The sequence below is a fragment of the Aplosporella prunicola genome (assembly GCF_010093885.1).
Source record: "Aplosporella prunicola CBS 121167 unplaced genomic scaffold K452scaffold_46, whole genome shotgun sequence".
In the NCBI taxonomy this organism is placed as follows: Eukaryota; Fungi; Ascomycota; class Dothideomycetes; order Botryosphaeriales; family Aplosporellaceae; genus Aplosporella; species Aplosporella prunicola.
Window position 1 is genome coordinate 26,546 of NW_022983574.1, and position 25,610 is coordinate 52,155.

General features: G+C 58.2%; 14 protein-coding genes across 14 annotated transcripts; 6 read left to right on the plus strand and 8 right to left on the minus strand.

Annotated features, from left to right (window-relative positions):
* K452DRAFT_292338 (uncharacterized protein) lies at window positions 1-1,972 on the minus strand. Its single transcript, XM_033541359.1, has 4 exons — window positions 1,486-1,972; window positions 1,021-1,394; window positions 407-964; window positions 1-328 (listed from the first exon to the last, which is right to left on the minus strand). The coding sequence occupies exons 1-4, from the start codon at window positions 1,552-1,554 to the stop codon at window positions 298-300; spliced, it is 1,032 nt and encodes a 343-aa protein (XP_033392208.1). The 5' UTR covers window positions 1,555-1,972; the 3' UTR covers window positions 1-297.
* Window positions 1,973-2,927: 955 nt separating this feature from the next.
* K452DRAFT_292340 (uncharacterized protein) lies at window positions 2,928-4,320 on the minus strand. Its single transcript, XM_033541360.1, has 5 exons — window positions 4,041-4,320; window positions 3,912-3,978; window positions 3,567-3,845; window positions 3,378-3,498; window positions 2,928-3,314 (listed from the first exon to the last, which is right to left on the minus strand). The coding sequence occupies exons 1-5, from the start codon at window positions 4,233-4,235 to the stop codon at window positions 3,110-3,112; spliced, it is 867 nt and encodes a 288-aa protein (XP_033392209.1). The 5' UTR covers window positions 4,236-4,320; the 3' UTR covers window positions 2,928-3,109.
* A 189-nt stretch (window positions 4,321-4,509) lies between these two features.
* On the minus strand, window positions 4,510-6,510 carry K452DRAFT_129305 (uncharacterized protein). The gene is made up of 7 exons (XM_033535271.1): window positions 6,264-6,510; window positions 6,102-6,206; window positions 5,999-6,044; window positions 5,834-5,939; window positions 5,729-5,782; window positions 5,566-5,676; window positions 4,510-5,512 (listed from the first exon to the last, which is right to left on the minus strand). The coding sequence occupies exons 1-7, from the start codon at window positions 6,321-6,323 to the stop codon at window positions 4,774-4,776; spliced, it is 1,221 nt and encodes a 406-aa protein (XP_033392210.1). The 5' UTR covers window positions 6,324-6,510; the 3' UTR covers window positions 4,510-4,773.
* A 535-nt stretch (window positions 6,511-7,045) lies between these two features.
* K452DRAFT_292341 (uncharacterized protein) lies at window positions 7,046-8,329 on the plus strand. The gene has a single exon (XM_033541361.1). It carries the CDS (start codon window positions 7,107-7,109, stop codon window positions 8,055-8,057), a length of 951 nt encoding a protein of 316 aa, XP_033392211.1. The 5' UTR covers window positions 7,046-7,106; the 3' UTR covers window positions 8,058-8,329.
* A 125-nt stretch (window positions 8,330-8,454) lies between these two features.
* Window positions 8,455-8,988, plus strand: K452DRAFT_129353 (uncharacterized protein). The gene has a single exon (XM_033535272.1). The coding sequence runs from the start codon at window positions 8,579-8,581 to the stop codon at window positions 8,846-8,848; it is 270 nt and encodes an 89-aa protein (XP_033392212.1). The 5' UTR covers window positions 8,455-8,578; the 3' UTR covers window positions 8,849-8,988.
* Window positions 8,504-10,362, minus strand: K452DRAFT_362486 (uncharacterized protein). Its single transcript, XM_033546504.1, has 2 exons — window positions 9,738-10,362; window positions 8,504-9,668 (listed from the first exon to the last, which is right to left on the minus strand). The coding sequence occupies exons 1-2, from the start codon at window positions 10,266-10,268 to the stop codon at window positions 8,922-8,924; spliced, it is 1,278 nt and encodes a 425-aa protein (XP_033392213.1). The 5' UTR covers window positions 10,269-10,362; the 3' UTR covers window positions 8,504-8,921.
* Window positions 10,363-10,897: 535 nt separating this feature from the next.
* K452DRAFT_279867 (uncharacterized protein) lies at window positions 10,898-12,657 on the minus strand (the record flags this gene model as incomplete). Its single annotated transcript, XM_033539435.1, has 2 exons — window positions 10,898-12,364; window positions 12,418-12,657. The coding sequence occupies 2 exons, from the start codon at window positions 12,655-12,657 to the stop codon at window positions 10,898-10,900; spliced, it is 1,707 nt and encodes a 568-aa protein (XP_033392214.1).
* Window positions 12,658-13,221: 564 nt separating this feature from the next.
* On the plus strand, window positions 13,222-14,745 carry K452DRAFT_362488 (uncharacterized protein). Its single transcript, XM_033546505.1, has 2 exons — window positions 13,222-14,305; window positions 14,363-14,745. The coding sequence occupies exons 1-2, from the start codon at window positions 13,286-13,288 to the stop codon at window positions 14,588-14,590; spliced, it is 1,248 nt and encodes a 415-aa protein (XP_033392215.1). The 5' UTR covers window positions 13,222-13,285; the 3' UTR covers window positions 14,591-14,745.
* A 1,372-nt stretch (window positions 14,746-16,117) lies between these two features.
* On the plus strand, window positions 16,118-17,960 carry K452DRAFT_237420 (uncharacterized protein; the record flags this gene model as incomplete). Its single annotated transcript, XM_033537588.1, has 3 exons — window positions 16,118-16,943; window positions 16,994-17,058; window positions 17,115-17,960. 3 exons carry the CDS (start codon window positions 16,118-16,120, stop codon window positions 17,958-17,960), a joined length of 1,737 nt encoding a protein of 578 aa, XP_033392216.1.
* Window positions 17,961-18,315: 355 nt separating this feature from the next.
* Window positions 18,316-19,122, plus strand: K452DRAFT_302706 (uncharacterized protein; the record flags this gene model as incomplete). The annotated part of the gene is made up of 1 exon (XM_033542624.1): window positions 18,316-19,122. The coding sequence occupies one exon, from the start codon at window positions 18,316-18,318 to the stop codon at window positions 19,120-19,122; it is 807 nt and encodes a 268-aa protein (XP_033392217.1).
* Window positions 19,123-19,447: 325 nt separating this feature from the next.
* K452DRAFT_129372 (uncharacterized protein) lies at window positions 19,448-21,052 on the minus strand. The gene has a single exon (XM_033535273.1). The coding sequence runs from the start codon at window positions 20,832-20,834 to the stop codon at window positions 19,500-19,502; it is 1,335 nt and encodes a 444-aa protein (XP_033392218.1). The 5' UTR covers window positions 20,835-21,052; the 3' UTR covers window positions 19,448-19,499.
* Window positions 21,053-21,373: 321 nt separating this feature from the next.
* On the plus strand, window positions 21,374-21,763 carry K452DRAFT_237404 (uncharacterized protein; the record flags this gene model as incomplete). The annotated part of the gene is made up of 1 exon (XM_033537586.1): window positions 21,374-21,763. One exon carries the CDS (start codon window positions 21,374-21,376, stop codon window positions 21,761-21,763), a length of 390 nt encoding a protein of 129 aa, XP_033392219.1.
* Window positions 21,764-21,882: 119 nt separating this feature from the next.
* On the minus strand, window positions 21,883-23,149 carry K452DRAFT_129414 (uncharacterized protein). Its single transcript, XM_033535274.1, has 2 exons — window positions 22,896-23,149; window positions 21,883-22,793 (listed from the first exon to the last, which is right to left on the minus strand). Exon 2 carries the CDS (start codon window positions 22,766-22,768, stop codon window positions 21,914-21,916), a length of 855 nt encoding a protein of 284 aa, XP_033392220.1. The 5' UTR covers window positions 22,769-22,793; window positions 22,896-23,149; the 3' UTR covers window positions 21,883-21,913.
* A 449-nt stretch (window positions 23,150-23,598) lies between these two features.
* On the minus strand, window positions 23,599-25,048 carry K452DRAFT_292353 (uncharacterized protein). The gene has a single exon (XM_033541362.1). The coding sequence runs from the start codon at window positions 24,942-24,944 to the stop codon at window positions 23,694-23,696; it is 1,251 nt and encodes a 416-aa protein (XP_033392221.1). The 5' UTR covers window positions 24,945-25,048; the 3' UTR covers window positions 23,599-23,693.
* Between the last annotated feature and the right edge of the window lie 562 nt (window positions 25,049-25,610).

Genomic DNA, 25,610 nt, shown 5'->3' on the forward strand with positions numbered 1-25,610 from the left:
CCCCTTCTCCGCTTTGACTCCCTCTCCCTCTCACCCTCTGCAGAACATTTTTTTTCTCGGCCTCGGTAATAGTACTAACATCCTTGAGCAAAACTTTAAAACAAAAAAGAAAAGAAAAGGCAGGCTTGTCGTGGGGTATATATCAACATCATGTTGTTGGTTTTTGGTTTGTCGCTTGAACGCAGTCCAGATGCCGGCCGATATATAAATGCCGAGACGCAGGTATCCGAAGGGGCAAAGCACGCGCGAGCACACACACATACGTACACACATATGTACATCCATCGAAGCGGGCGCTTATTCGGGGCGCTGGGCCCAGACGACGTGGCTAGGTAGCATCGGAGTCAGTAAAGCGGGAAACCCCCCAAAAAAAACGTCTATACGATGAGAGACGACTACTACTCACAAGTCAAACATGGCGTGGATGCTCTTGTCCTTGAGGTCCTGGCGGACCTGGGCCAGCAGCACCTGCACCTCCTTGATATCCCACTTGAGGATGTCGACAAAGACGCGCAGCGAGAAGCCCTCGAGCCCATCAATGACCTGCATGAGGTTGAGGAGGCCGGCCTCCTTCTGGCGCTTCTCCTTGGCCCACGGCCCAATGGGCAGCTTGAACTTCTCGTGGTGGATGTTGACGAAGCCGGCCTCCTTGAACCACTCGGGCAGCTTGTGGCCCGGCAGCGAGTACCGCCCCAGCTTGCCGCACGCCTCGACCAGCGTGCTGATCCATTTGTGGATCGCGTGGTCGGGCGTCAGCGACCCGTCGTCCGAGTAGAACATCGAGTCGAAGTCTTGGAACTCGACCCACCCGCCGGGCTTGACGTTCTTGTAGGCTTGCTTGACCAGGTTCGGCCAGTCGCCGATCGCCGAGGCCAGGTACCGCGAGAAGACGTAGTCGAAGGGCGTGGGGAAGGTCCACTCGTTCTCGACGTCGTCGACCTCGAACTTGACGTTCGTGGGGACCCTGTGCGCGGAGTTGAGTCAGCCATTGCCGTCCACACACTCCGCGGGGCAACTCACCAAGTCGGCTGCACCGGGCTCAAATCATTGCCCAAGATCTCGGCACTCGGGAAGCGATCGCCCATCTCAATCGCCCAGATGCCCGTCCCCGTCCCAACGTCCAAAATCTTGCCGGCAAAGTCGTCCGGCAGCGGCGCGAGGAACAGGCGGTCGCCAATGAGCTTGAGCATCATGTGGTGGGCGAGGTCGAGGCGGTCCTGCTCCTCGTCGTCGTTGGGCAGGATGTAGCTGCCGTCCTTGTACGCGTGGTAGCGGCGCCCGTTGCGGACCGGGTAGTTGGTGATGCTGGACGTCAGCGAGGTGCTGAAGCTCGAGAGCTGCTCGTCGATGCTGCCGACTGCGCTGTCGGTGTCGCTGTCAGAGTGCCGAAGGAACTGTGGGGGTTGTTAGTGCGCGCGCAATGCGATTGCGATTGTGACTGCGACGGCCATTGGCGGATTAGGGTAGGTGGGTAAGAAGACGTACGTCAGGGTCGACATCCAGCGGGACAGCCGTGGCTGCGGGCGTCGTCGTCGTCGTCGGGTTCTCGGCCATGGCTGTTCGGTTGCTGGCAAGGTATGTATGTATGTCCTTCTCGAACTCTTCGTATTGCAATTGTTTGCTTTTGTTTTTGCTTTTCCCTTTCTTCGTGACCGGGTTGCGGAGGGGTTTGCAGATGCAGGTGCGGACGGGAGCGAGCGGGCGGGGCGCAGCCAAGTAAAGTACCCTGGAAGGCAAGGCAAGGTTAGGTTATCCTCCGGCGGCAGTGGCGTGGTGCGTGGAGAGCGTGCGAGGGTGCGTAGGGCGGCGCAGGGCGTGCGGGACCGCGGGCTTTTGTTTAGTTTTAGTTTCAATTGAGACGGCAAGACGGCAAAAGTCGCAAAGGGGGGGATCCGACCGTCGGCCCACTGACTGACTTGGTCAGTTACTCGTTCACTCGCAGTCTCGCTCGTTCATTCATTGTCTGTGTCTGCGTCTGTGCCGCAGCGGGGAACGAGGGTGGCGCGGAGCTTTGCGGCTTGTGGGCTTGCCCGAGCCCCGATGCTGGCGGTTGGCGGCCACGTGGGTGTGGGTCATGGTGAGGGGTGCGGTGGTGCTCGTGCGAGACGAGGTCGAGGGAGAGGCGAGGAGGGGTTGGGTACAATAACTGGGTTACCTACTGGATCTGCGATGCGATGCGATGCGAGGTGATGGGCGATGGTAAGCATTACCTACTACGTAGCAGCAAGTAGCATATCCCCCTCCTCTATACCTACCTTCCAGCTACTAAGTATTCAATCCAATTCAATCGAACCCAATTCGGTCCCACACATGCCCATTCATCGAGGAAACACAAAAGAGGCAAAGCGCCCGCGCGCCCACCCGCCAGGCCGCCAGGCCGCCTGCCGCGCCCGTTGCTTTTTCCCGCAACCGCGAACCCGCCCGCTCCGGACGAGTGAGCAGCTCCGGAGGCCGCAGTCCGCAACGCACGTTGCACGCGGCATGTGCCGAGGCTTGTGCCGTGATTACTTGGTAGGAACTTACGCGTAGTGACGACCGACCTTACTCGCGCTGTCAGTCTCTCTCTCTCTCCTTTGTTTGAGATCTGGCCTTCGTTCGTTCGTCTCGGTTGCCCGCATACGCAGCGAATTGACGTCCGTCCATCCGTCATTGTCATTGTCATGTCGAACTAGGTTTTGAGCTGCAGAGGCACAGACATGCATGACTCGCGCACGAATTTCTCTTTGGGCGGCCTGCAGGCGGTAGCTGCTCCGGGGGCGGGGATTGGTTGGTTGGGTTGGATTGGATGGATGTGGATGGATAGTACTCTCTTCTTTTTCTGGTTGGATGGATGATCGACTGAAGAGCAGAACCTTTTGAGGTTTCGAGAATGGAAAGTTGATAATTGAAATAGTGTGAGAAAGCACGCAGAGTCCGTGAGTCACGTATCGGGAAGTGAATGGCTCGTTATCCGTAGCTAGAAAGAGATGGCACACGTCGAGAGAATGGACTGTTGATTCATGGACCAGGACGTTCGTCTACGGGTCTGTGCTTTGGTGATGGACGCAGGTGTATCTTCTCTGGCCGTCACGGAATGGCCTCAAGCTCGCTTACTTCTACCCGAGTGCGTCTACTTCTCGTAGAAAACGGGGTTGATGAGAGTGCCAATCTTCTCAATCTCCACCCTCATGTCGTCGCCGTCCCGGAGAATGACCTTGGGGTCTCTCATCGCGCCAACGCCGGGGCCCGTGCCCGTCATGATGACGGTGCCGCGCTCCAGGGTGGTGCCGGTGGAGAGGAACGACACGATCTTGGCGATGTTGAAGATCATTTCGCTAGAAGAGCATCGGCATTAGCATATTTAACTGTCTACGAAAAAAAAGCAAGCGGATCCTTACCTGGTGTTCGAGTCCTGCACCACATTGCCGTTGTGGATGCCCTTTATGCGCAGCTTGTGCGGGTCGCCAATGGCAGCCGACGAGACAATGACCGGGCCCACGGGCGCCGAACCATCGAAACCTAAGTACAACAAGCACGCGTGAGCACGGCACTCACCCATCTCAACCTCCACACAGTGCCCTACCTACCTTTCGAGAAGCACCACTGCGAGTTCTTGAACTGCTGCGTGCGCGCGCTGACGTCGTTGCCGCACGTGTACCCCAGCACGTAGTCCAGGGCCTTGTCCTCCGGGATGTCGCGCCCGTCCTTGCCGATGATGAACGTCAGCTCCGACTCGTAGTCGCTGGAGCCGTCTTGCGCGATCGCCGGCACGTTGATCTTGGCTGGGAAGGGCCCGTTGATGGTCGTGCGCGGCTTGATGAAGAGGATGGGCGTGTCGGGGATGGGCATCTTGGCCTCGTGGGCGTCTGGGAGGCGGTCAGTACCTAGGCTTCCTTGGTCGTGTGCGTGCTAATGCAATGGCGATGACTTACGATCGTGGTAGTTCAGACCCATGCACCGCACCAGCGGGACCTGGTCGTAGGAGATGGGCGACAGCAGCTTCATCGCGTCAGCACCACGTCCGCTGCCTCCCCGAGCTGGGCCTTGCGGGCGCGCCTCACCTGCGCAACGTGCAGCGTCCGCTCCGTCACGACGCCATCGAACAGCGAGCCGTGCACGAGCTTCGCAGCGACGTCTTTGCCCTCAAAGGTCGCGAGACCGACGTCGGGGTATGCGCTGGGGTCGATCTGGCCCAGGTGGATTTGGCCGTCTTCCTTGGCGATGAAGCGGATCAGGTGCGTCCAGTTGGGTGCCATTGCGGGGTGATGTTATCTTTTGTCGAGCTGCTGCAGGTAAAGGGATTGAGGGAGGTGCGAGAGCTTCATGTCGTCGTGGTTGATGTGTCCCTGATGTACCGCGCCAGATGCCGCGAGGTCGCGTTGCGGGGTCGCGCGGGCATCGGGGATCCACGGAAATTGCGTCAGCGCTGCCCTTTATCTCCGCTGACCGAGGCGAACAACTTTCACCTCCTTCACCTTTTTCCGTTCAGGACCCTGCATTATCACTTCTGGCACCCCTGGCAGCATTGGCAGCATTGGCAGCATGCAAGAAGGACAATAGCCAAGGATCTTGAAGCGGAAATTCGTCTCACGCTTGCATTTTTTTCTTTCATCGTCATTAAATTCTTATTTTTATCATCTGCTGCTGACCCCAGTGGGAGTAACGTCAGCACAGGAATGTATACATATGAAACTAGTAAACCGGCTAGTGTGTCGGGGGGTTCCAATGCAATGAATCCCGACCAAACCCATCCCGCCCCAACTCCAAGGATACCAACTCCAAGGACAAGCAAAGCTATGTCTCTCGCGGCACGCTTCCAAACCAGCCCGGATGCGTCCTCTCCGCATCTAACGCCGTAACCTCGGCGTTGTTCTGCCCGCCCCTCCAGCCTTCAGTCCGGCCCTCCATAAACGACTCCTCATCGCGATCAGACACGCGGATATCATACGTCTGCTCGACCAAGACAACGTTGGACACGACGTTTGACCCCGCACCCGATTGCATGGCCTCCTTGCCGTCGAGAATGGCCTCCTCGTCCGAGTCCAGCGTCGACACCTGGCTGCGCCCCACGGTGCTCGAGAAGCGCGCCTTGCGGTCCGCCCGCGTCGCGCGTGTTTCCATGCGCATGGACGTCGAGTCGTTGCCCCGCTTGGCGGACATGGGCCGGTAGGGGCCGCGGACCCAGAAGGCGCGCGTGAAGAGCGGAGCCAGGATTGGCGCGTTGACAGCGAGGATGCCGATGATGGTCTCGCGCACGCCCCAGCGGTTGATGTTGAGGCCCGAAGGTGCGTTGCCCAGCGTCAGGGCGGCGCGTATTATGGCTGCCGAGATGATGAAGAGACCTGAGGATAGGAGGATCGCAACGGCGACCTTTTTCTTCATTGGGACCTGTAGCTTCCAGAGGAGCGGGACGGGGATCGACAGAATAATGCCGTCGGTGAGGATGTTGAGCGCGGCCGAGACGAGGAAGTTTTGCGGCTTGAAGGTGCATTGCCTGCTGGGCTTAGGGCGGACCTGCCAGTTTTCGTGCATGCTAAAGGTATGTTTTTAGCCGGTGTTCTTTCGTGGTTGGGTGGCCATGCTTACGGGTGGCAACCAAAGGTGACAGTGAGAAAAACTGCCGTGTATGTCACGCCGCATACCCAGAACATGTGGTTGAGCAGTCTGTTCTGCCATGTCTTCATTGTCAATCGCTTGCTGCAAAATGTCAGTGGAATGTCCAGATTCCAAATGTGAGTTGAGGACCTACTAAAAAAACAGCACGCAAAACTTCATGCACCAGATTAGCGCCGTGTAGCTGTACCTATTGATGCGTCAGTATCGCTAGACCAACCCTGGGCATTGTGAGATTTACCAGGCGCCCAACTGGGCCTTTGATCCGGCCTCGAGAATTCGGACGTCTTGGTCTGTCAAGAGCGGGACCATCGAGTCGGCCACATCGACATTGGAACCCTTCTCGTCTATAGACAGTATGTCAGCCAGAGGGTTAAACAATGCGAGGTGATTGAGAAGCACTCACAGACGATATGCACGAGAATTGCATCCATAGCATAGCACGCCAGGACCTGCTCAGTCAGTTAGGTGGGCGTCCCAGGGCCGTGGCCCGGGATAAGAGTACTCACAACCAACGTCACATAATCATCGCCCTGGAAACCCCTCAGGCCCACGGTACGCAACCGCACCACGAAGCGCAAGAATATAACCGTTACACCAATGACGAACCAAGACTGCGACGCCACGTGAGTAAGTAAACGAAGGGGTTCGCTGCATGCGGAACAACTTACCCATATTTCCCAAAGGAAGGTGGGATCCTCTTCCAAGTCGATTACACGGGTGTCAGTCATGGTTGAGTGGCGAAGACCAATGACTGGGGATTGAAGAAGAGATATAGGTCGGAAAGGGAGGTGGAAGATTGCGGTACGTTCACGCAAGCCTGCTCATCCTCACGGGTGTGCCATCGGATTAAGGGAAGTGAAAAATAAAAGCATGAAAGAAAGTCGCCCCAGCGGCGACACTGCGCAGTTGTCCCCGAAACACGATCGGAATTGGAATTATGCTTCGGACGGCGGCCAGCCATCCTATAGCGTCCCGTCGATTGTTCGGCCCGGTGATTGACGTATGTATCTAATCTCACTAATCGCTTTCTAATGCAAATAGCCCAATTGACGCGCTCCTTTTGCTTAACAGGGGGGTTTTTTTTTGACGCTGACGAGAGCCAATGGTAACTGAAATCAACTTCTTTCCATCATACCCTACTCGTACCACGCGCGGCTCATGGAAAGGGTTCCGTTGGTTCTAGCCACTAACTTAGGGCTGTCTAACAAAAGCCATGTCTTGCGCCACACGGACGATGATCTAGAATGTTTCCCTGCTTGGCGATGAAACATGGCAAGATCTCACAACCACAGGGGCTTGGGTCGACACTGTCGATCGTGAAGTCTTGTGAGACGTGGGAGGGAGATGGGCGGGGATCTCTCTCTCCCTGCAACTGAGGGGTAATTACATCATCAGCCGCGATCTACATAGCTACGGCTCGGCTCCTTCAGCAGAATAGCACGAAGGCAGTGGTTATTTGGAACGCGAAGGAGCAAACGCAAGCTCGGACGCAGGAAGCAGCGCCACCCGCAATGTCTCAGCTCATCAAGAGGCAAAGCTCGCAAGCCCAAGCCGAGCCGCCCGCTTTGGAGCCACGCCAGGCCCAGGCCCGCATCGCAACGCTCGCGCGAGCCAACATCCGCATCCATTTCATCGACCAGCACCCACCGGAGGGGACGGAGCAAAAGGGAGTCATGCTGCTCATCCACGGCTTCCCGCAGACGAGCTACCAGTTCCGGCACGTGACGGGCCCTCTGGCGGCGGCGGGGTACCGGAGCATCGCGGCCGACTATCGCGGGGCGGGGCGGTCGTCGCACCCGCACGGCGACTTCACAAAGGTGACCATGGCGGCGGACCTGGCGGAGCTGGTGCACGAGCACCTCGGCGTCACCGAGCGCGTGCACGTCGTCGGGCACGACATTGGCGCCATGGTGGCGCACGCCTATGCGGCGCGGCTGCCGGGCCGGGTGCAGAGCGTGGCGCTGGGCGAGTGTCCGCTGCCAGGCACGGCGGCCTACGAGCGCGACAAGCGCATGCCCGCCCAGTTCCACTTCGTCTTCCACTCGGTGGGCGACCTTCCCGAGGCGCTGACGGCGGGTCGCGAGCGCATCTACCTCCGCCATTTCTTCGACAAGCTGGCCTACAACGCCCTCGCCATCCCCGACACAGCCCTCGACCACTACGCCCGCGACTACGAGCAGCCCGGCGCCATGCGCTGCGCTTTCGGCCTCTACCGCTACTTTGAGGCCGACGCCCACGACAACGCCGACTGCCGCCGCCGCAACGGCAAGTGCAGGGTCCCCGCCCTGGCCCTGAGCGGCGAGTTCAGCCGCCATGCCGCAGACGCCCAGGACATGCTGCGCGAGATGTACGAGAGCGTCGACGTCGCCGAGGTCCGCGCCTCGGGCCACTACGTCGCCGAGGAGAACCCGGCCGACTTTGTCGACAAGCTTTTGGCTTTTGTGCGCCGCAATTCTTGGTGAGGGGGGTTTGGTGTTGGTGTTGGTGTTGAAAGAGATTATTGCCGGGAGCTAGGAGTAGGAGCAAGGGAATTGTTATTGGCTGCAACCAGCGCGTCGTTGTGAGGGACGTCTAGACCAAGCGTGCCAAGGCTCCTCCGAACCCCCCCCCCCGGAAACCTTTACTATTCGTACTAGACGGGCGGGTCAAGCTTGACCCCTTGGAAAAGGCTAAACCCCAACTAAATAAAGCTCGCTTCAAGCCATCATGAAGAGGATCAATAGACTGCAATGGCATTGTGGAATTTGACGATCTAGCCCCCCGACGTCCCTTTCACCCGGGACGGGAGTCGTTCACGGAGTCGCAAATTGGCCATGGATTAGCTCGATCGTGTGCCGTCCTCGGCAATCGCAATCACAATCACAGATATGCCCATTCCTTCCTTCCATCCAGACACGGCACCTAGCTCCGTAGGATCCAAATAGGGGATTGTCTCAATTTGAAACTCTCCTCCTATACTAACCTAACCACCTCGGAGTAACGTATGTACCTGCGACACGACGACGCAACATCAAATAGGAGTCGGAGTAGGAGAAGGAGTAGCCGCACCCCTTCGCCCCCCCGACTCCAGCACGAGCCGCGCTGCACACCACACCGGCATCGACGATCTGCTGAACCCGCTGCGGCGCCAACTCCCACGTCTCCGTGCGCTGCGGCGCCGCATTTACCACTACCACCACCACCACCACGACGCCACCCACCATCACTCAAGAGATCCATGCTCGCTCGCTCGCTCGAGGTAAAGAGAAAGTGAGAGAGAGAAAGGAAGAGAGCAAAGACAGAAAGAGACAAAGAGCAAAAAAAAAAAACCCCCCCACTCCCCCCATCTACTCCGCCCCCTCCACCACCGCACCCCCAAGACCCAACCCAGCATAAACCGCCCGCTCGCACCTCTCCGCCGCCCCCTGCACCGCCGCATTCCCAAACGGCAGCACCTGCGCCGCCGTCACCCCCGCAACCCCCTTCTCCCGATCAAGCCAGTAGTAGACATTGCTCACGCCCGACCAATTCCCCGCGCAGCGCCCGCGCCACGCATGCCCCTTCCCGTCCAGGTTGCTCAGCAGAAACGTAATCCCCCACCCTTGCGGCGGGCTGCCCGCCTGCGCGTACTGCTCCGCAAACGAAGAACTGAGGTCCGGCTTCTGCGTCTCGGTCGGCACGCGCCCGAAATCCGGCCACTCCGGCAGCGTGTTGCCGAACATGCGCGCGACCGTCTCGGCCGCGAGGATCCGCGCCCCCGTCTTCCCGGACACTCCGTCGTTCAGCACCGCCGCCAGCACCTGCGCATACTCCGCCGCGCTCGCGAAACACCCCGCCCCGCCCGCGCACATGACCTGCGCGCGCTCGCCGGCCGTGCTAGCGCTCACGCTGCGCCGCAGCAGGTGGTCGCGCTCGTGGATCGCCCCGTCGGGCGTCGCTTGGTGCAGGTACGCGAGGTTGCGGCGCATGGTGTCGGTCGGGAAGAAGCGGATGTTTTCGATGCCCAGCGGTTGGAAGATGTGCTGCGTGAAGTAGGCGTCGAGGTTCTGGCCGGAAAGCCGCTCGACGGCCAGGCCCGCCCAGTCGATGCTCGTCTGGTTTGCGGTGGTCAGTACAGAAAACCCAGACCGTATGAGGTCTCATGGATGGATGGGTGTGCTCACGCCGTACTCCCACCGCTCGCCCGGCTGGTTCACCAGCGGCGCGTCCAGCACGTCTCGCGCATCGCCGGAGAACTCGTCCAAGCCCACCGGGCGGGCGTACTCATTCAGCCGCTTGTTGAAAAACGAGTAGCCAAACCCCGCGGTATGGTTCAGCAGCATGAGCAGCGTAATCTCCCTCTCCTTATCGACGAGCGTCTTCCCGTCCTGCGCTAGGACCTTCTTCGCCCGCAGCTCCGGCAGCACCGCGTACAGCGCGTCGGCGTCGTCGAGGCTGATTTTGCCTTGCTCCACGAGCTGCATGCACGCGATGCCCGTGATGAGTTTCGTGCAGCTCGCGATCCAGAAGACTGTGTCGTCCGCGCTCATTGGCGTCGACTGGTTCTTGCCTATCGTCCCCGAGCTGTGCGATGCTAGCACCGCGCCCCGCCGGTCCACGGCCATGAACACCGCCCCCGGAATCCCGTGCTCCGTGGTTAGCTGGTCCAGGCTTGCCTCGACCTTTTGCTGGAATGGCGCGCCGATCTTGGACATGATGGCGAACAGGATCAATCAATCAATCACTACGTGATGAGGTCAGACGGGACTGCGATGCGATGCGATGCGATGCAGGGACAAACGGGTGTGGCGTTAAAAGGGTATCTTGGTTTAGCGTGAAAGCTTGCGAAAAAGCAGCTAGGTAGCGTAGCATCGGGGTCTTTATATATACAGAGAGAAATTTGACAGTCTTCGCAATGGTGTCATGGGTTGCCCAACATCCCCGCATTCCGGCTTCATGTGTGGGGGTGCGGTGGGTCCACTAAAAGCCACAACAAACTCCCGTCGTCTCACAGGAAAACCTGCGTCGCCCTGCTCCGCTCCCAACCAGCGCGTGAACTTCCTGTTTGTGGAGAAATGCAGCGCTGTCTATCGGTGCTGTAAAGTGGTCATATCAAAAACTACGCTTCGTTCGAAGATTGGATGCCATAAAAAGACAGCTCCAAGCGATCTTCTTTGAGGGTCGGCAGAGTACGTTGGTGGGGTGGGGGGAAATCCGTCAGCTGAGACGACAGCAGATCCAATCGCCTGCTTGCTCAGGACAGACCGTTCCATGACCACCCAACTTTCGTCTAAGTTAAAAAATTCTAAGGTTTTAAATCGAGTGAACACTGAAGATAGGCGATTTAGGACCTCGCTTTGCGTTTTGCGGTAAAATTCTTAATCTCCTTCAAGGCCGCCATGATCAACGGAACGGCGACAGGGCCCAGGAGCGGCAGATAAACGGCGACCTTGTGCTCCTCGGGGAAGTAAACTTGCCCGACCATCGAGCGTTCGAAGAATGCCTTTTCGGCCCCGGTTTCGGCAGTGCGTGCATGTTCGAGAGCACCTTGAAACCGGCCTTCCCTCAGGTCGTCGCATGCAGCTTGCAGATGCGCAATCGTCTCTTTCACAGAGATGGCAACGTTGTCTGGGATGGCAATTGAAGGTAGAGCTTGAGTAAGACGACCCAGCGAACCCAAAGTTGACGATGCGGAGAAAAGAAGCGATGCAGCTCTGATCCGGGAGAGAGTACCTATACGAATAGGCAGTGATTCCGGTGACCGAGGCACTCCAAGCAGCGAAAGCAGCTGGTTGGAGAAGGTGAGCATTGCCGGCCGGAGCGCCTCTTTGCTCAGAAAGACTGGGTTTTGCGGACCCGGCGGGTTGAGCACTTGGACACCGCCCCATTGCGGTACCAACCAGCTGTTGCCACCATTTTCCTTGATCACAAGAGGACTCTGGTTCTCAGACGGAACGTAGAGAACAAAATTGACCGTTGGACCAATGCCAATACTCGGGCTCAGCGGCCACTCCGCAGCGTTGATGAATCCACTCAGGTCTTCCTTCCGCAAGGTCCATGCATTTTTCTCGGCATCGAATTCTGGGTCGCGGATCGATGGAGCGAACGTAGCATACAGCTGCACCTGCGTGTCGATGGTAAAGTTGCTGATAACCGACAAGGAATGCAGCAGAGGCGCAATAAACTCCTCCAGCGCAGCCTCAATCTCCCAAGCCGAGGGCGCAGCGCCAGGCGTGAATAGAGAGAAAGTCAGGTGGTACGTAGGCGCATACCTGAATGAGCGCGTCTTCTGGCGCTCTAGACTCGCGGCCGACTCTGCCGACAGGGACTTGGTGCGCATTGGCTGGCCCACTCCACTGCTCGACAAAAGGTATGCCAACGCTGCCTGCTCCTCGGAAAATATGTTCTGCAGTTCCTTGGCGATGAATGTAGCAAGCGGAGAAGATGTGGCGGAAGGCGAAGGGATCTGGTTTGGCGCGTAATAGACATCAAGGGTCGGCGCATACTTCTGGAGCTGAGCCGCCGGTGTAAAGCCAGTTTGTCCCTGAATCAGGTTGATTGTCAAGGCAATGTCCGATTTACTTGATGCAAGTAACGACGCTCCATCGCTGTATAGCGCAGGCTCGGCCACTTCCTGGGTAGCATTGGGTGTTTCCGAGGACTTTGCGAGAAGCAGACGGAGGTGGTGAGCGGAGAAGTCGTTGAGGTCGTCAAGTGCATGTTGGGTGGTGCGCAAAAGGTTCTGGGCGTCCGATGACGGTAGGGAGGGGGCTTCAATGGCTATGCGCAACGGGAAGACAGGTCGACAGGTCTGGGTGAAGGCTGTCAGTAAGCATGGCATGACAGTGGAGGCGCGAGAGAGACAACCTTGCCGTCAGCCCAGTCCAACATGTCCTGTAAAGGCAGGTCGGCGCGATAGACAGTCGTCGTCTTCCACCATAGCGGCAAGCCCAAGAATATGACAATGGCCCAGAAGGAGAGGATGACGAGCCTCCGGATCGCGACGCTCTCGGGCTTCTCCGGCGGCGGTCGCGGGGCATAGGCAGCGGCATGCGCTACCTTTGATTGAGATGGAGGGAGATCTGGCTGGTCGTCTGCGGCCATGTCGCGTCGAGGAGCAATTGCTTGCTGGGGCCGCGTCGAGAGCGCGACCTGGCGAAAGCTGGAGCTGTCTGGATCTGGGGCGGGATTTCTTCGGTGCGCATTTCAACGCCTGAAAAACGAGGCACGTAATGGAATGGTACACAACCTTGGCATTCCGCTCTGCAACTCTCAAATTATAGGCCTCTAAGTCGATATTGTAAATCTATTTCCCTGGCGAAAGGAAAGTGTATAAGTGTCACTTCCTATTTGAGTGAACATGGAAACGCTACGATATCTGAACTACAATTTAGTGAAGCTTTTGATCATAGGCTCATATATTTGGAAGTAATATATTTATATCTATATAATTACAAATTCATCTATCCTCTTCAATTTAGCCACGACCAAGGTTAGTAGCGTACAAGGATAAACAAACCTGTCCATGTGGCTGACTTACTCTTAAGTGCAATGCCCAATCATGGGCTTCAAATTCACCAGCCACTTAGCCCCGCTAATGCCTGCGCCACGCCCATGCATACTGATGACTTCATCGTCAATCGCAAGCTTCCAAGTTCCGTGCACCAGCTTGAATATAGAGTAGATCCCCGGCCATGCCTCGGCCAACTCTCCCTCTTCGTTATACCATGCAATGGATACGACGCAAAGAAAAGGCGCTCGATTAACAAAACGACGACCTGCTCCCTCCTTCGACCCCGCGTCTGTCGAGCCATTCCCGCCAATATACAGCGACGACCCGCAGGAACCCCCGTCACCCATTGAAGTCATGCCGCCAACCCCTGCCGATTCCCAAAAGACGGACAAGGAGAAACGCTCCAAGTGGCGCAACCCTTTCCATTCAAAAGACAAGGGCAAGGAGCGCGAAAGCACAGCGACCACCTCCCATCCGCCAGTCCACTCCAACTCGACGTTAAACCCAGATTCTGCTTATGGAAGCAGTGAACCGAGCAGCTCTTTTTCTGGTACTGCGAACAACGTTTCTCCTCACCCAACCGACAGCGACCATCGAATATCCAGGTCAAGCGAGGAACCTGATAGGGAGAGACTGCAAGTGCCAGGGCAACCTACCATAGCGAGTGCGCCCGCAACGCCACCAATCGTTCAAGAGTCGCACGTGGAGGGTAGCACCATCGTTACGACCACGACGACAACCACAACAACCACTGTCACGAGAGTGGGCCCCAATGGACAGACAACCGTGCAGATTCCGAGGCAGGAAAATGGTACTGAAGAGGCTCCAAGCAGCGAGACTACAGTGACCACGAGTGCGCCACCCAATGTTTCGCAACTTCAGCCTCCGAGAAACGAGTCGCATAGCAGAAGCCCACCTATTCCTACCCGAAGCTCAATGCGCGATCGAGCCGAACTGGATGGTGCTCTGCCTGGGGCCGCCGTGGGGTCAGCTGCGACCGACGAAGCGCCTGTTGTAACCTCTGTGACGCCAACGACGCCAACCAGGCCGAACTTCTCATACCCCGGACGGAGCCCTGTCCCCTCGCAGGACAGGTTGAGCATGCCCCCGCATAACTTCGCTCCGCAGCAAGGCGCGTCTGTACCTGCCCCGTTGCAGATCAATCACCCGCAAGGACAAGCGTCGCATCATAGGGGCTCTACGCTCTCGAATCTCAAGAGCGCAGCCGTAGGGATCCATGTAAGTGCAGACTCAGGCGAGGCCGCGTGGAGCAGATGACTAACTGCAGATGTCCAGGGCGCCGCCGAAACGCTGCGCGGGACGCTAAACTCGACCGTCGACCGTCGCTTCGGCGCAGACGCGGAAACCATGGCGAAGAATGACCGAGTGGTGCAGGCCGGAAGGGCGGAGATAAACAGTGCGAATGCTCGACGAAATCAGGACGGAGGCAGGCTGGACACTATGATGAACAGAGCTCAGCGATTCGGAAACAACAGGTTTGGGCACGGGGCTGTGGGAGAGTGAGAACATGTCGGTGTGGAGAGACTTCCTTCGATGGAGTTTATCGCATTGGAACTGCTTTGTTTTGTGCGATGTTGGCGTAACGGTGTCGGATAAGTTGCCCGAGGGCGTTGACCAGTCAGTGTGGGCGTGCGCGCAGGGTCGGGTGCACGACATATGGACGTGCGACGGAGATAATTGTCGTGATGGTTCGGCCACCGGCAGCCGGGTGGGCGGAATCCATGGAGGTGGTGGCTTAATTTAGTATATCCAAGGGGATTAAGGGTCTCATGGTGGTCCCTCTGCCGCGGCTCCTTCCCTTGGGCGCGGGCGCTAGAGGAAACCAAGCTGTCTTGACGCCCGACGTCGACTCTTCGCTGTCACGCTGTTTTGTCTTGCATGTCGACCCGCGGGAGATCGCCAACAGCGGTCAATCCCTTCCAGCCGCGTCCAGAAGCTTCCAGCGTTCCGTCAAATGCCGCACAGCGGGGGCTTCGGGCTTCGGGCAGTGTCCAGATATCAGCGACGCGTCCCCTCGTCCATTTTGCGCCATCTCAACGCCATTCCGACGACAATCAAGCTTTGGACAAGCTTTATGGGTCTCACGACGATCGACCGTTGGACGGCCGTTGACCTCCGTGGCCGCTGGGTGACGCATGCAGAGGTCGAATCCCACCGATGCGGACGCGGCGGGCCCATCCACGCCATCCCCGGCATGGCGGTGGGGCCTGCGCGTTGGGATCTTCCCAGCGCGAAATAATTGACTGGTCTGCGGCCCATCTCGACGCTTCCGGAGTCCCACTGCGCTCCATCCTCCCTGGGTAAATCGAACCGAACGGACCTCGTCAAGTCGGAGCGAGATACGAGTCCCGAGCACGGGTCTCATGATTGCTGGGCCATGACGATCTTTGTATCAATGCTGTTCTTGGCCGTCCAGGTCTGGTTCTTTAACTCCCCTGCCGCTGTCTGCTATCGCGGCCCCCCTCCTTCGTCCCCTGCCTTCATCCCCTAAGGTTCCGCCCACCCAATGGATTTTTTCATGTGTCGTTAGTGAAGCTCCGTCGCTCTACCCTTTGCAATCGGTCTCGTCAGCTGTAACGCAACATGGAAGGGGGAAGAGATAGCACGTCGAGCAGAAGAGGAGGAGACAGCCACCCGGACAATGCAACGATGGAATCTCTACGGACCATTCCGACGCCGGACAGCCCCCGTCCCACTACTCACCCGGCCGAGCTGGACACTTCAAGGATCTCAGCGCTACACCGCAGCTCTACCACGCCAACACGCCGAGACTTTGCGCCTGTTGGTCGTGGCGATGGGTCTCCAAGCCGCTCGAATCGACGCCGGGGACATTCGGTATCAACACGAGAAGCCCATTTCCCTGTCGCCAATCCTCCCCGAACGAGCGGCCCGAAAAGACCGAATGAGAGCCTGGAGAATATACCGGAGGAAGAACGGATAGCCGGACTGGCAGCTGCACATAGGGTAGGGACGAGCTCCTCCAAGGATTCTCATGGAAGCATCAGCGGCCTCCGCCGGAGAGCACCGACGATGACCCTGCCTCGGACGAGCGCCGGTGGTGCTACCCTCCTCAGACGGCCTACTCTTTTGCAGTCTGGAGCTGGAGAAAGCAACCCAGGCTTCACGCTGGCCGGCCCTCCAGAGCCGGCCGTCGCGAACCAACACCAGCCTTACGTTGACCCGGGCTATTCGCAGCTGAACCCATCCTACGAGCAGCCGATCAATGTGCGGCCGGTATGGGGTCTTGCAAAACCACTCCCACGTGTCATCCGGCCTGGTATGGTGCCGACGCCCTTATCTGGGACGCCGGCTGAGAATCCCGACCTGGAACAGAAAGGGGAATTTCCGTTCGAGTTCCCTAATCCGGACCCTGAAAAAGGTAGAGTGGATGCTGGTATCAACCTGGGAAAGGTCTCATCACGGCTTAATGATCTTAGAGAACAACGCGAGGCGAACTTCCTTCAGAAAGTGGGTTCGCGGACTGTTCCACCGCCCTCGACGCTCGCGCCAACGGCCAGCCAGCAAAGCCCAGGAAGAGAGTCGCCGGTTGAACCACAACAGGGAGCACCGTCGACGTTGACACCGCATGCCGAGGAGCCGGAGGCTGAGGAAGCGGCGGACGAGGCTGCGAGCCAATCGTCCCACGCACATCCTTCTTCCAGACACCAGGCATTTTCCTTCCAAGGACGTTCAAGCCTGGCCCAGGGACGGTCCGAGGATGGCATGCCTACTACCCAGTATGGCTATCGGGATGACGTGTCTGAGGCCGCCACCGAGTTTGACGACCAGGCCAACTGGGCCGATGAACCCGCCGACCTGGCTCTGCATGAGTTTGACATAGAGGACGAGATTCACAGTGAGTATCCCGCCCGATGTGATGACTTTCAGATGCTGACGATCTTTTAGATAACCACACGCATTGGAGTGTCATACGGACAAAGTTCCGCGAGCCTTTGGCTGAGCTGCTAGCTGTAAGATCTGGGTACAAGCTACAACTCGGGCTGGATACTGACTGCACATGACACAGACCACGGTCCAACTGACGTTGGGCTTCTGCGCCGATCTCGCAGGCACCACGACGGATGGCGGGAGCTTGGACCCAGGCTCGACGAGCTTAGCTTGGGGCCTGGCGTCTATGATTGGGATCTACATCGCTGGTGGTATTTCCGGTGCTCACCTCAACCCGGCGGTGTCCATCATGCTGTGGATCTACCGCGGTTTCCCACTGCGTAAAGTGCCCGGCTACGTCTTCGCCCAGGTGCTTGGCGCCTTCCTCGCGGCCCTTATCTCCTACGGCCTGTACCGCACTAGCATCTTGGCATACGGCGGCGCAAACCTGGCCACGGGCGGCACGGCCAACGCGTTCCTGACGAACCCGCGCTACGCCTACATTGACGCGTCGACGGCCTTTTTCAACGAGTTTGTGCCCACGGCCATTCTGGCCATTGCCATTCTCGCGCTGGGTGACGACACGAACGCGCCACCGGGCGCGGGCATGAGCGCCTTCATCATGGGCATGGTCATCACGTGCGAAAGCATGGCGTTCAGCCACGGGACGGGCAACGCGATGAACCCGTCGCGCGACTTTGGGCCGCGGCTGGCGCTGCTGGCGCTGGGGTACGGCGGGGGCACGTTCCGCAACGCGTGGTGGGTGTACGGGCCGTGGTGCGCGACGATATCGGGCGCGGTCGTCGGCGGCGCCCTCTACGACGTTGCCATCTTTGTTGGTGGCGAGAGCCCCATCAACTACCCTGCGCGCCGCATCAAGCGCGCGAACCGCAAGTGGCGCAGGAAGTGGGCGCGGAGACTGCATTTGCAGAGGAGGGGTGGTGGCAGGAGCGCAGAGGTTCCTTTCGACAAGAGGTATACTTAGATGGGAGCGTTGTTTCCATATTTCGGATTTGTTGATTTACGACTATAGATGGTGGTTAGATGGGATGGATGGGTCAGAGGGCGGGTAATGCAATGCAGCGGATGGGGAGTGAGTGTGACGTCTTTGGATGCAAGTGCCCCGATACGGGATACGAGAGCAGCAGTCCTGTCCCGGGTGGGCGGATGTGCCGGGTCTCCGCAGATTAATTAACCCCCACGTCCCCACTCCCCACTCCTCTCCGCACATCATCTTACATGCCTACGTAGGTACCGCACCTACCCCACCAACCCACCAACCAACAACACAACGCCGACCACATCACCACACCACCCCCACCACCACCACCACCAACCAAATGCCACCCCAAAACACAGACCTCCCAGCCCTCGCCCACCGCCTCCTCACCTCGGGCCCGCACCGCACCCTCCCCGTCCCCGGCCGCCGCATCCGCATCCAGCTCAACGACACCTTCATCGCCGACACGACCGCCGCGCTGCTCGTCTGGGAACACCCCTACTACCCCTTCTACTACGTGCCGCTGACCGCGCTGCGCGAGGGCTGCTTCCGCACGCTGCAGCGCGTGGCGGCTACCATGGCGAGGGTGCTGGAAGTGCGCGTGGGAGAACGGGCAACGGCGCGCGTGCTGGCGTTCGATGCGGCGGGGACGCAGGGCATAGCAAAGCCGCTGCACGGCATGGTAAGAGTCGAGTTCGCCGCCGCCGACGCCTGGTTCGTCGAGGACGAGCAGATCCACATCCACCCCAAGGACCCGTTCAAGCGCGTCGAGTGCGTGCGCTCCGGGCGGGACGTCGTCGTCTCCCTGCACAACACCGTCCTTGCCCGCTCTTCTGCTGGTGGGGCCGGCGCAGTGCACCTCTACGAGACCGGCCTGCCAACTCGTTTCTACCTCCCGCTTACTGCTGTCAGCGAGGGCGTGCGCCTTCGCCCCAGTGAGACGGTCACCAGCTGCCCGTACAAGGGCGACGCGAACTACTACGACGTTGTTGTGGGGGACCAGACGCACAAGGACCTGGTCTGGTGGTACAAGTGCCCGACGGTCGAGTGCGCGGCTGTGGCCGGGTTGGTGTGCTTTTATAATGAGAAGGTCGATATTGAGGTTGGTGGCGTGAGGTTGGAGAGGCCGGTTACGCCGTTTTCGTAGTAGGTAGGTGTGGGGTGAGGGGTGGGGGGTGCTGTGTACCTATGTTTGCTGCTGTGTGCTGGGGTGTGGTAGGTGATTATCCGCGATTCGATTCTAATGCGCTTTTGGTTGCTGGCTTACGAGTACGCACGCACGCACGCTTGGTTTCATTTGCATACCTAGGTCTGAGCCTTTGCGTTCTCTTTCAGTTGTACATACCCTTCAGCCGTTGGAAGCACCTTCGGAGGACCCCTCAATCTCCACAAGCCACGGCAGAAGCTCGACATCCATAGGTAACTCCACATTCACCCTCATACCGTAGCCACGACAATTGTCTAAAAGTTCTATTATTCTAATTATCTCATGACCATCATCATACACACCCAGGCCCAACCGACCTAGTTGCTCAGCCAGCCCGAAGGACCGGCCCACGTGCCCTTGACGTACGACTTCCAGTAGACCCAGGGGAAGAAGTCCTTCTTGAGGTGGTAGAAGGCGCGGCTGGGGTTGGCCTGGTTGAAGCCGAACTTGGCAAACGTCTCCTTGGGCTCGCCGCCGTACTTGAACTCGCACAGCAGCACCTTGCCGTACTCGGTCAGCAGCGGGCACGACGCGTAGCCGTCGTACGACGCCGCCGGCTCCTTGCCCTCGAGCGCCTGCACCAGGTTGCGCACCAGCACGGGAGCCTGCGACGTTATGGCCGCCGCCGTCTTCGAGTTGGGCAGGCTCGACGCGTCGCCCGCCGACCACACGTTGCCGTACTTGGTGTGCCGCGTCGTGTGCTGGTGCACGTCGACGTAGCCGGCCTCGTTCGCCAGCGCGCTCTCCTTGACGAACGCGTGCGGACCCATCTTCGGCACCACGTGCAGCAGGTCGAAACGCCGCTTCACCTGCTCCTGGCCGTCGGGCCGCGCGAAAGTCGCCGTGTTGCCGTCAATGGCCACGAGGTCGTGCGTGAACAGGCCCTCGACGCCGCGGTCCTGGCGCATCTGCTCCAGCGCCGCGCTGTACTTGGGCACCGCGAACATGGACCCCATGCCCGTCGCAAAGGTGATCTGGACGGGCGACCCGGAGGGGTTCTTGGCGTCGTACAGGCCCGCGCGCTTCCAGTGGTCCAGCGCCAGCCACATGATCTTCTGCGGCGCGCCGGCGCACTTGATCGGGCCGGCGGGCTGGGTGAAGATGGCCGAGCCCTTGCTGAAGGGCTTGATGTCGCGGAAGACCTTGTCGCAGTAGTCGTAGCCGTAGATGGACGAGACACGCGAGTCCGGGTTGTCGAGGGCCTCGGGCAGGCCCTTGACGCTGCCAAAGTTGACCTTGACGCCGGGAGCGACGACGAGCTGCTCGTAGGCGAGCTTGTCGCCGTTGGCCAGGGTGACGAAGTTGTCGTCCGGGGTGAAGGAGCCGACGCCGTCGTTGTAGAACTTGAGCTTGGGGTCGACGAGGCTGGCCAAGGGCCTGCGCAGCTCCTCCTTGGTCTTGAGGCCGCCGCCGACCATGGTCCAGCCGGGCTGGTAGTGGTGCCACTGCGCGGGGTCGACGACGGCAATGTCTTCGCTGGAGAAGTTGCCCGTGCGCAGCAGCTGGTGGCTAATGGCCAGACCGGCGCTGCCGCCGCCTATCACGACGACTTTGTGGTTGCGGGCGGCAGAGGTCACGGGCGACACGGTCGCGTAGCTCCGCAGCGCTGCCATGCCCGAGCGCGTGGCCAGCGCGACACGGTTGCGAAACATGATGGTGGCGTATGAGATGAGGTGGTGTTTGATGACGAGGGTTCAAGCGGAAGAGAAAGAAAGCAGCTGAATGAGCAAATGACAGTCGGGCCGCAGCGCACGGGACGGACGAGTGGGGTCGAAGAGAATGGACAGGTAGAAGAATGCTTAAATAGAGAGAAAGACGGTACAAATAGGGCCAGAGAGCACGAGGAAAACCCTTCTGCGCCTGCACGGGCCCGTGTGGCGTGCCTGGCACGTGATTTCGTGAAGATACTAATTATAGGCCCGATGTCCCCCGCTCCTCCACAACCCGCAGACCTCGAGCCAAGGCAACAGCAAACAAAAAAAATATGCCATCAACGAATCGCCTTTCCGTTGAAGTACTACAATTGTCGTTGCAGCCTAGATTGGTCGATGGCAGCACATTCGTCTAGGCAGCAAGTATTGACCAAGCATGAATAATTCCCCAACGAGCAATTCCTGTCTACAAGCTTATTTAAAGACAACGACGAGCAAACAACTACTCTTTCACCATCCCAACACCCTCCACCAGCCAAATGCCCTACAACGTATACATAACCTACCACCACGGCGTCATCCAGCACGTGCGCATCTTCATCGAGACCAAAGAAGACGGCAGCGGCAAGATCTACCACGTCACAGGCACCGTGCTGATGGGCATGGAGTTGCAAATCCGCGATGCCTCGCGCCCCGACGACTCCGCCACGTACATACCCGGAACGCAGACGCTGGTCGGCCGCATGCACGAGGCCGACTTGGCGCGCTTCGAGGCGGCGGCGAGGGCTGTGCCGCCGCCTGGCGCGCAGGTGAAGCTGAATGGCAGGCCCAAGGATCCGACCAAGCCTGTTCGTCGCTGTGGGGAGTGGGTCGAGGAGCTGAAGGAGAAGGCTATTGCCGAGGGGATCGTCACGCCTTCAGAGGTTTAACGGCATTCCTTCAGAAGACTACACATCGCAATAAAACTCATCTACAAAGTACATCTAATTGCGTCCCAGAAGTCGTCTTCCGACCGTAGACGACCAGAAATTTGCCGGCCCTCACGTGGTGCTCCTTTACTACCAATCCAGTCCCAACGTCTAGTAAAACAGGATACTCCGTATCATCTGCATCATCAAGTACTCTTCAGGGTACACATCCAAAACCCGCTGCGCCAACTCCAACCAATCCGGAAAAAACCTGCCCGCGACAGTTGAACTACAAAACTCCCAATACTCCGGATACCAGCCCGCCATCTCCCAGTCCACAATCTTGATCTCAATAACCCCACTGCCACTGCCACTACCATCCGGCTTGACCCCCGTCCTATGCACCAAAATATTCTTCGCCCTCAGATCCCCATGCGTAAACACAGTCCTATGCCCATTTAACGTCCTCGAAATCAGCGTCCGCAACAACGCCAAATGCGCTGCCGGCTCCGTCTCCGCCAGCCTCCGCAAAATAGCCTCGTTGAACTCCTCCTCTGTCTCAAAAGGCCCCGCGACAGCCGCCTCCTTCCCTCCCGTCACAAACACACCATCGGGAAGCGCGCGCCGGCCCACCGCCCCCAGAAACCCAGGCGCTTCCATCCGCCGCAGGCCCTCCACTGCCGCCCGGACTTGGCTTCCGACGTCCAACTTCTCGGCTCCTGTCAGGCCCGCCCACACGGCCCCGAGCGGCCGCCCTGGCACAAAGTCCATGACGATGAAGCTAGTGCCTGTCTCGCGCTCGGTGAAGGCCGCATAGACCCGTGGCACCGGGACGCTGTTGTTGTCGCTGTGCGCGCCCACGTACGCCATGCTCTCGGCTTCCAGCAGCGTCACGCCGCGCCCGAACTTCGCGGCCAGGCCGTCGCGGAGCTTGACGACGGTCGCGGAGGCGTCGGGGGCGCTGAGGATGTGGGTGCTTGCGCGGATTTCGTCTACGGTTGGGATTGGGATGGCGCGATCAAGCATTTTGAGGCGCTGCGTGTGGGTTGTGCTGGGTAGGTCGTTGGCGGGAGGGAGGGAGGGAGTTGGTTGCTTTGCTAAGCGCGGGACGCTGCGTTCGCGTGCGCGTGCGTTTGGCGTTTTAGGTACTTACTCGCATGTGTCTTAGTCAGCGGTGTTCTCCGGGTGGAAGAGACGCTTGTTTATATGTAGTCGGCTCAGCGCTGAGGCCGTTATTTGCGCTGAAGTTGAAAATGCGATCGAGCCCGAGTTTGGAACAAAGGATAGATAAGGTAGGGACTTGAAGGAGTTGGAGAAAAGCACGAAATGTATGAGAAGAAGAAGATTGTAGATGTTTAGGAGAGTGGCGTGGTCTATGGAATGCCTGGAGATGTGCATATGAGAGATACCTCTTTTGTGATTCCGGTTTTGGAAATAGCAAGTAGATAATTGCTATAAAAGCTATTAATTTGCTAATTAAGGGCAAACCTGTTATTGTCAATTTAACTCCTTGCATCTTTCGGGGAACACCATTTTTAGAAAGCATAAACATAAAGCACCCCGAGACCTACGGAAGGCCTAACCTAACCTAGCTTGTAACCCCTGCCGGTCTAAAAGCTGACACGCAGCAGGATTAGGCTGTTGTCTCACGGATTTTCGGAAGTACAGCAGCAGCAGCGTCGGTGACCGAGACGCCCAGCTTATTGGCTGCGAAAAAAATAAACAGAGTAAACTCGGCCCCCATCTCGCGCGTGGGGTCAGTAGGTAATGCGCTGTCTCACTGCCCGGAACTTTGGGGCTCATGTTTTCGTCAGCCTCAGATTCGCAGCTTATGTGGAAACGGAACAGCGCTCTTGTGCTACGGTAAGCTATCTCTGGACCGCTCTCTCTGCTCGCAGAATGTACTGTTGAATTTTGGTTCCTGCGAAATAGTCTCGTGTGTGGTTCATTGTCATAGTTGACTGGACCGTAATAACTGCTTGACACTGTTGATAGTCGCAGAGAGCTGTGTAAAGGTATCGCCTTCCTCCTTCCCCGTATCCCATCGCTCCTGTACCTGCACGGCCCGAAAAAGCGCTGGCGTAATCGACTTCGTCGCGTCCCATGGCATCTGCGTTTGGCAGTTTAAGCCGCTCTCGCTCGCGTCCATGTCGCTGGCAGTGGGCAGGTTCAATGCTTTGTGCAAACGCTCCAGCACGTGTTCTATGACTTGGACTACAAGCGAGACCTCGAGCACCACTCCAGCAAAGGGCTGGAATGACCCCAGTTTGAGGTTTGGAAACAGCCGGAAGTTGCCCGTGGGCGCCGGTCCGGGTAGGAGAAATGTGCGGAGGTCCGTGAAGAAGAGGTGGAAAGTGCGGGCGATGCGCAAGTAGCAGGAGAGTACCAGGAGGGCTGTGGGCGTATCCATGCACGCTTTTTCTGCCTCCGGGAAAGAGTAGCCCTTGATGTCTGCGTTTGGCGTCCAGTCGCTCGCGATTGATGGCGGTGGAGCATCCGAGAAAGCTGCCGATATCGCGCTGTCCGGGCTGGAACCGGATGCCGACACGGTCATTGTGTCTGCGATGCTAAAGTCGTCGTTGAGAGTCGTGAAGTCACTCCATGACACCAAGTCGTCGTCCCTGACGCTCGAAGAGGGCGAAGAGAATGCGTCGACGAGCTCGATCAGCCTTTGTGCATTCCCCAGCATTTCTCGAACGGGGTATTCGTGCAGCCGCGAGAAAATTATCTGCTGTTCTTCGCTTATGTGCTTGCGCATCCGCTCCAGTTTTCGAAGCAGCTCGTATTGCGAGTGTGCTAGGTTGAAAAGCTGCAGCATCTGTCCATCGCGGGCGTCACTGATTCCTGAATCCTCTCCGGCGGTCGTTCCAGCACTCGTTCCAGTATTCGGCGATGCGTAATCGGATTCCCAGTCTTCCTGCGTAAACTCGGGTGTTTGGTAGCCGGACTCTAGTTTCGTGAATAAATCGGGCTCAAAGATATGGGCCGTGAGATCAATGTCTCCAGTAAAAGGCGTCTCGAGGTCCGTGGCCAGCGGGAAATCTGGCAGAAAATCGGGAATGGGAATGTCCGCAAGTCCTACCGGAGTAGGAATCAAAAGCTCCTGTTTCTCCGTTCTTGTGTCTTGCTTTTGTCCAGAGCGGCGTCGGTTGCGGGCCTTCTGGGCACGGGGACCTGTGTCAAACCTAGACGGTCTTCCCATGCGGCTCGGTGGAGAGTAGATGCATTGAGCGGACAAGCGGAGGCAGCGATCGCAGTCACTTCCTGCCTTGGGGTTTACGGTCCGTAAGCAACGCAGCTTTTGCTCGTGGCAGCGATCGCAGGCCATCCGGCGACGCGGTTTGGTGGTACAAGAAGCGTGCTGCTTGGCTCGGAGATCCCCGGAAGACATGGATGGCGATGAGGTGTTCGAAGACATGACAAGGATACCCTCGGACGGGAAGCTTCGCCGTGCGTTAGTGAAGGTTTGGCAGAACACAAAGTAAACCGAGGAAACTGCATCAAGTCCCTCTTCGGGCAGGCCCTTATAAGGCAGATTAGAAGTAGTGACTGAGTAAGCATATTGAAACAAGCAGAGGTGTTGTTGTAAGAAAATACAGGATCGTGGGGCTGGTCCAGTCGTTTCCCCCACGAGGCGAAGCTGATGACGGTTAGGCAATCTCGAAGGAACAAGCAACATGGGTCCAGAGCAACAAAGTGCAGGGGTATGGAAGCGTTCATGACAAGGAATGCCAATCTCGATTTCGATGCCGTGGGGTATGTCCTAAGTTCGGGACTGCATAATCGGCTTATCTCCAGCCTTGCCACGCAACTGCAAGACGACTGTCGTCGCGCGTGTTACAGAAATATAAATTTATCTGATTGCGTG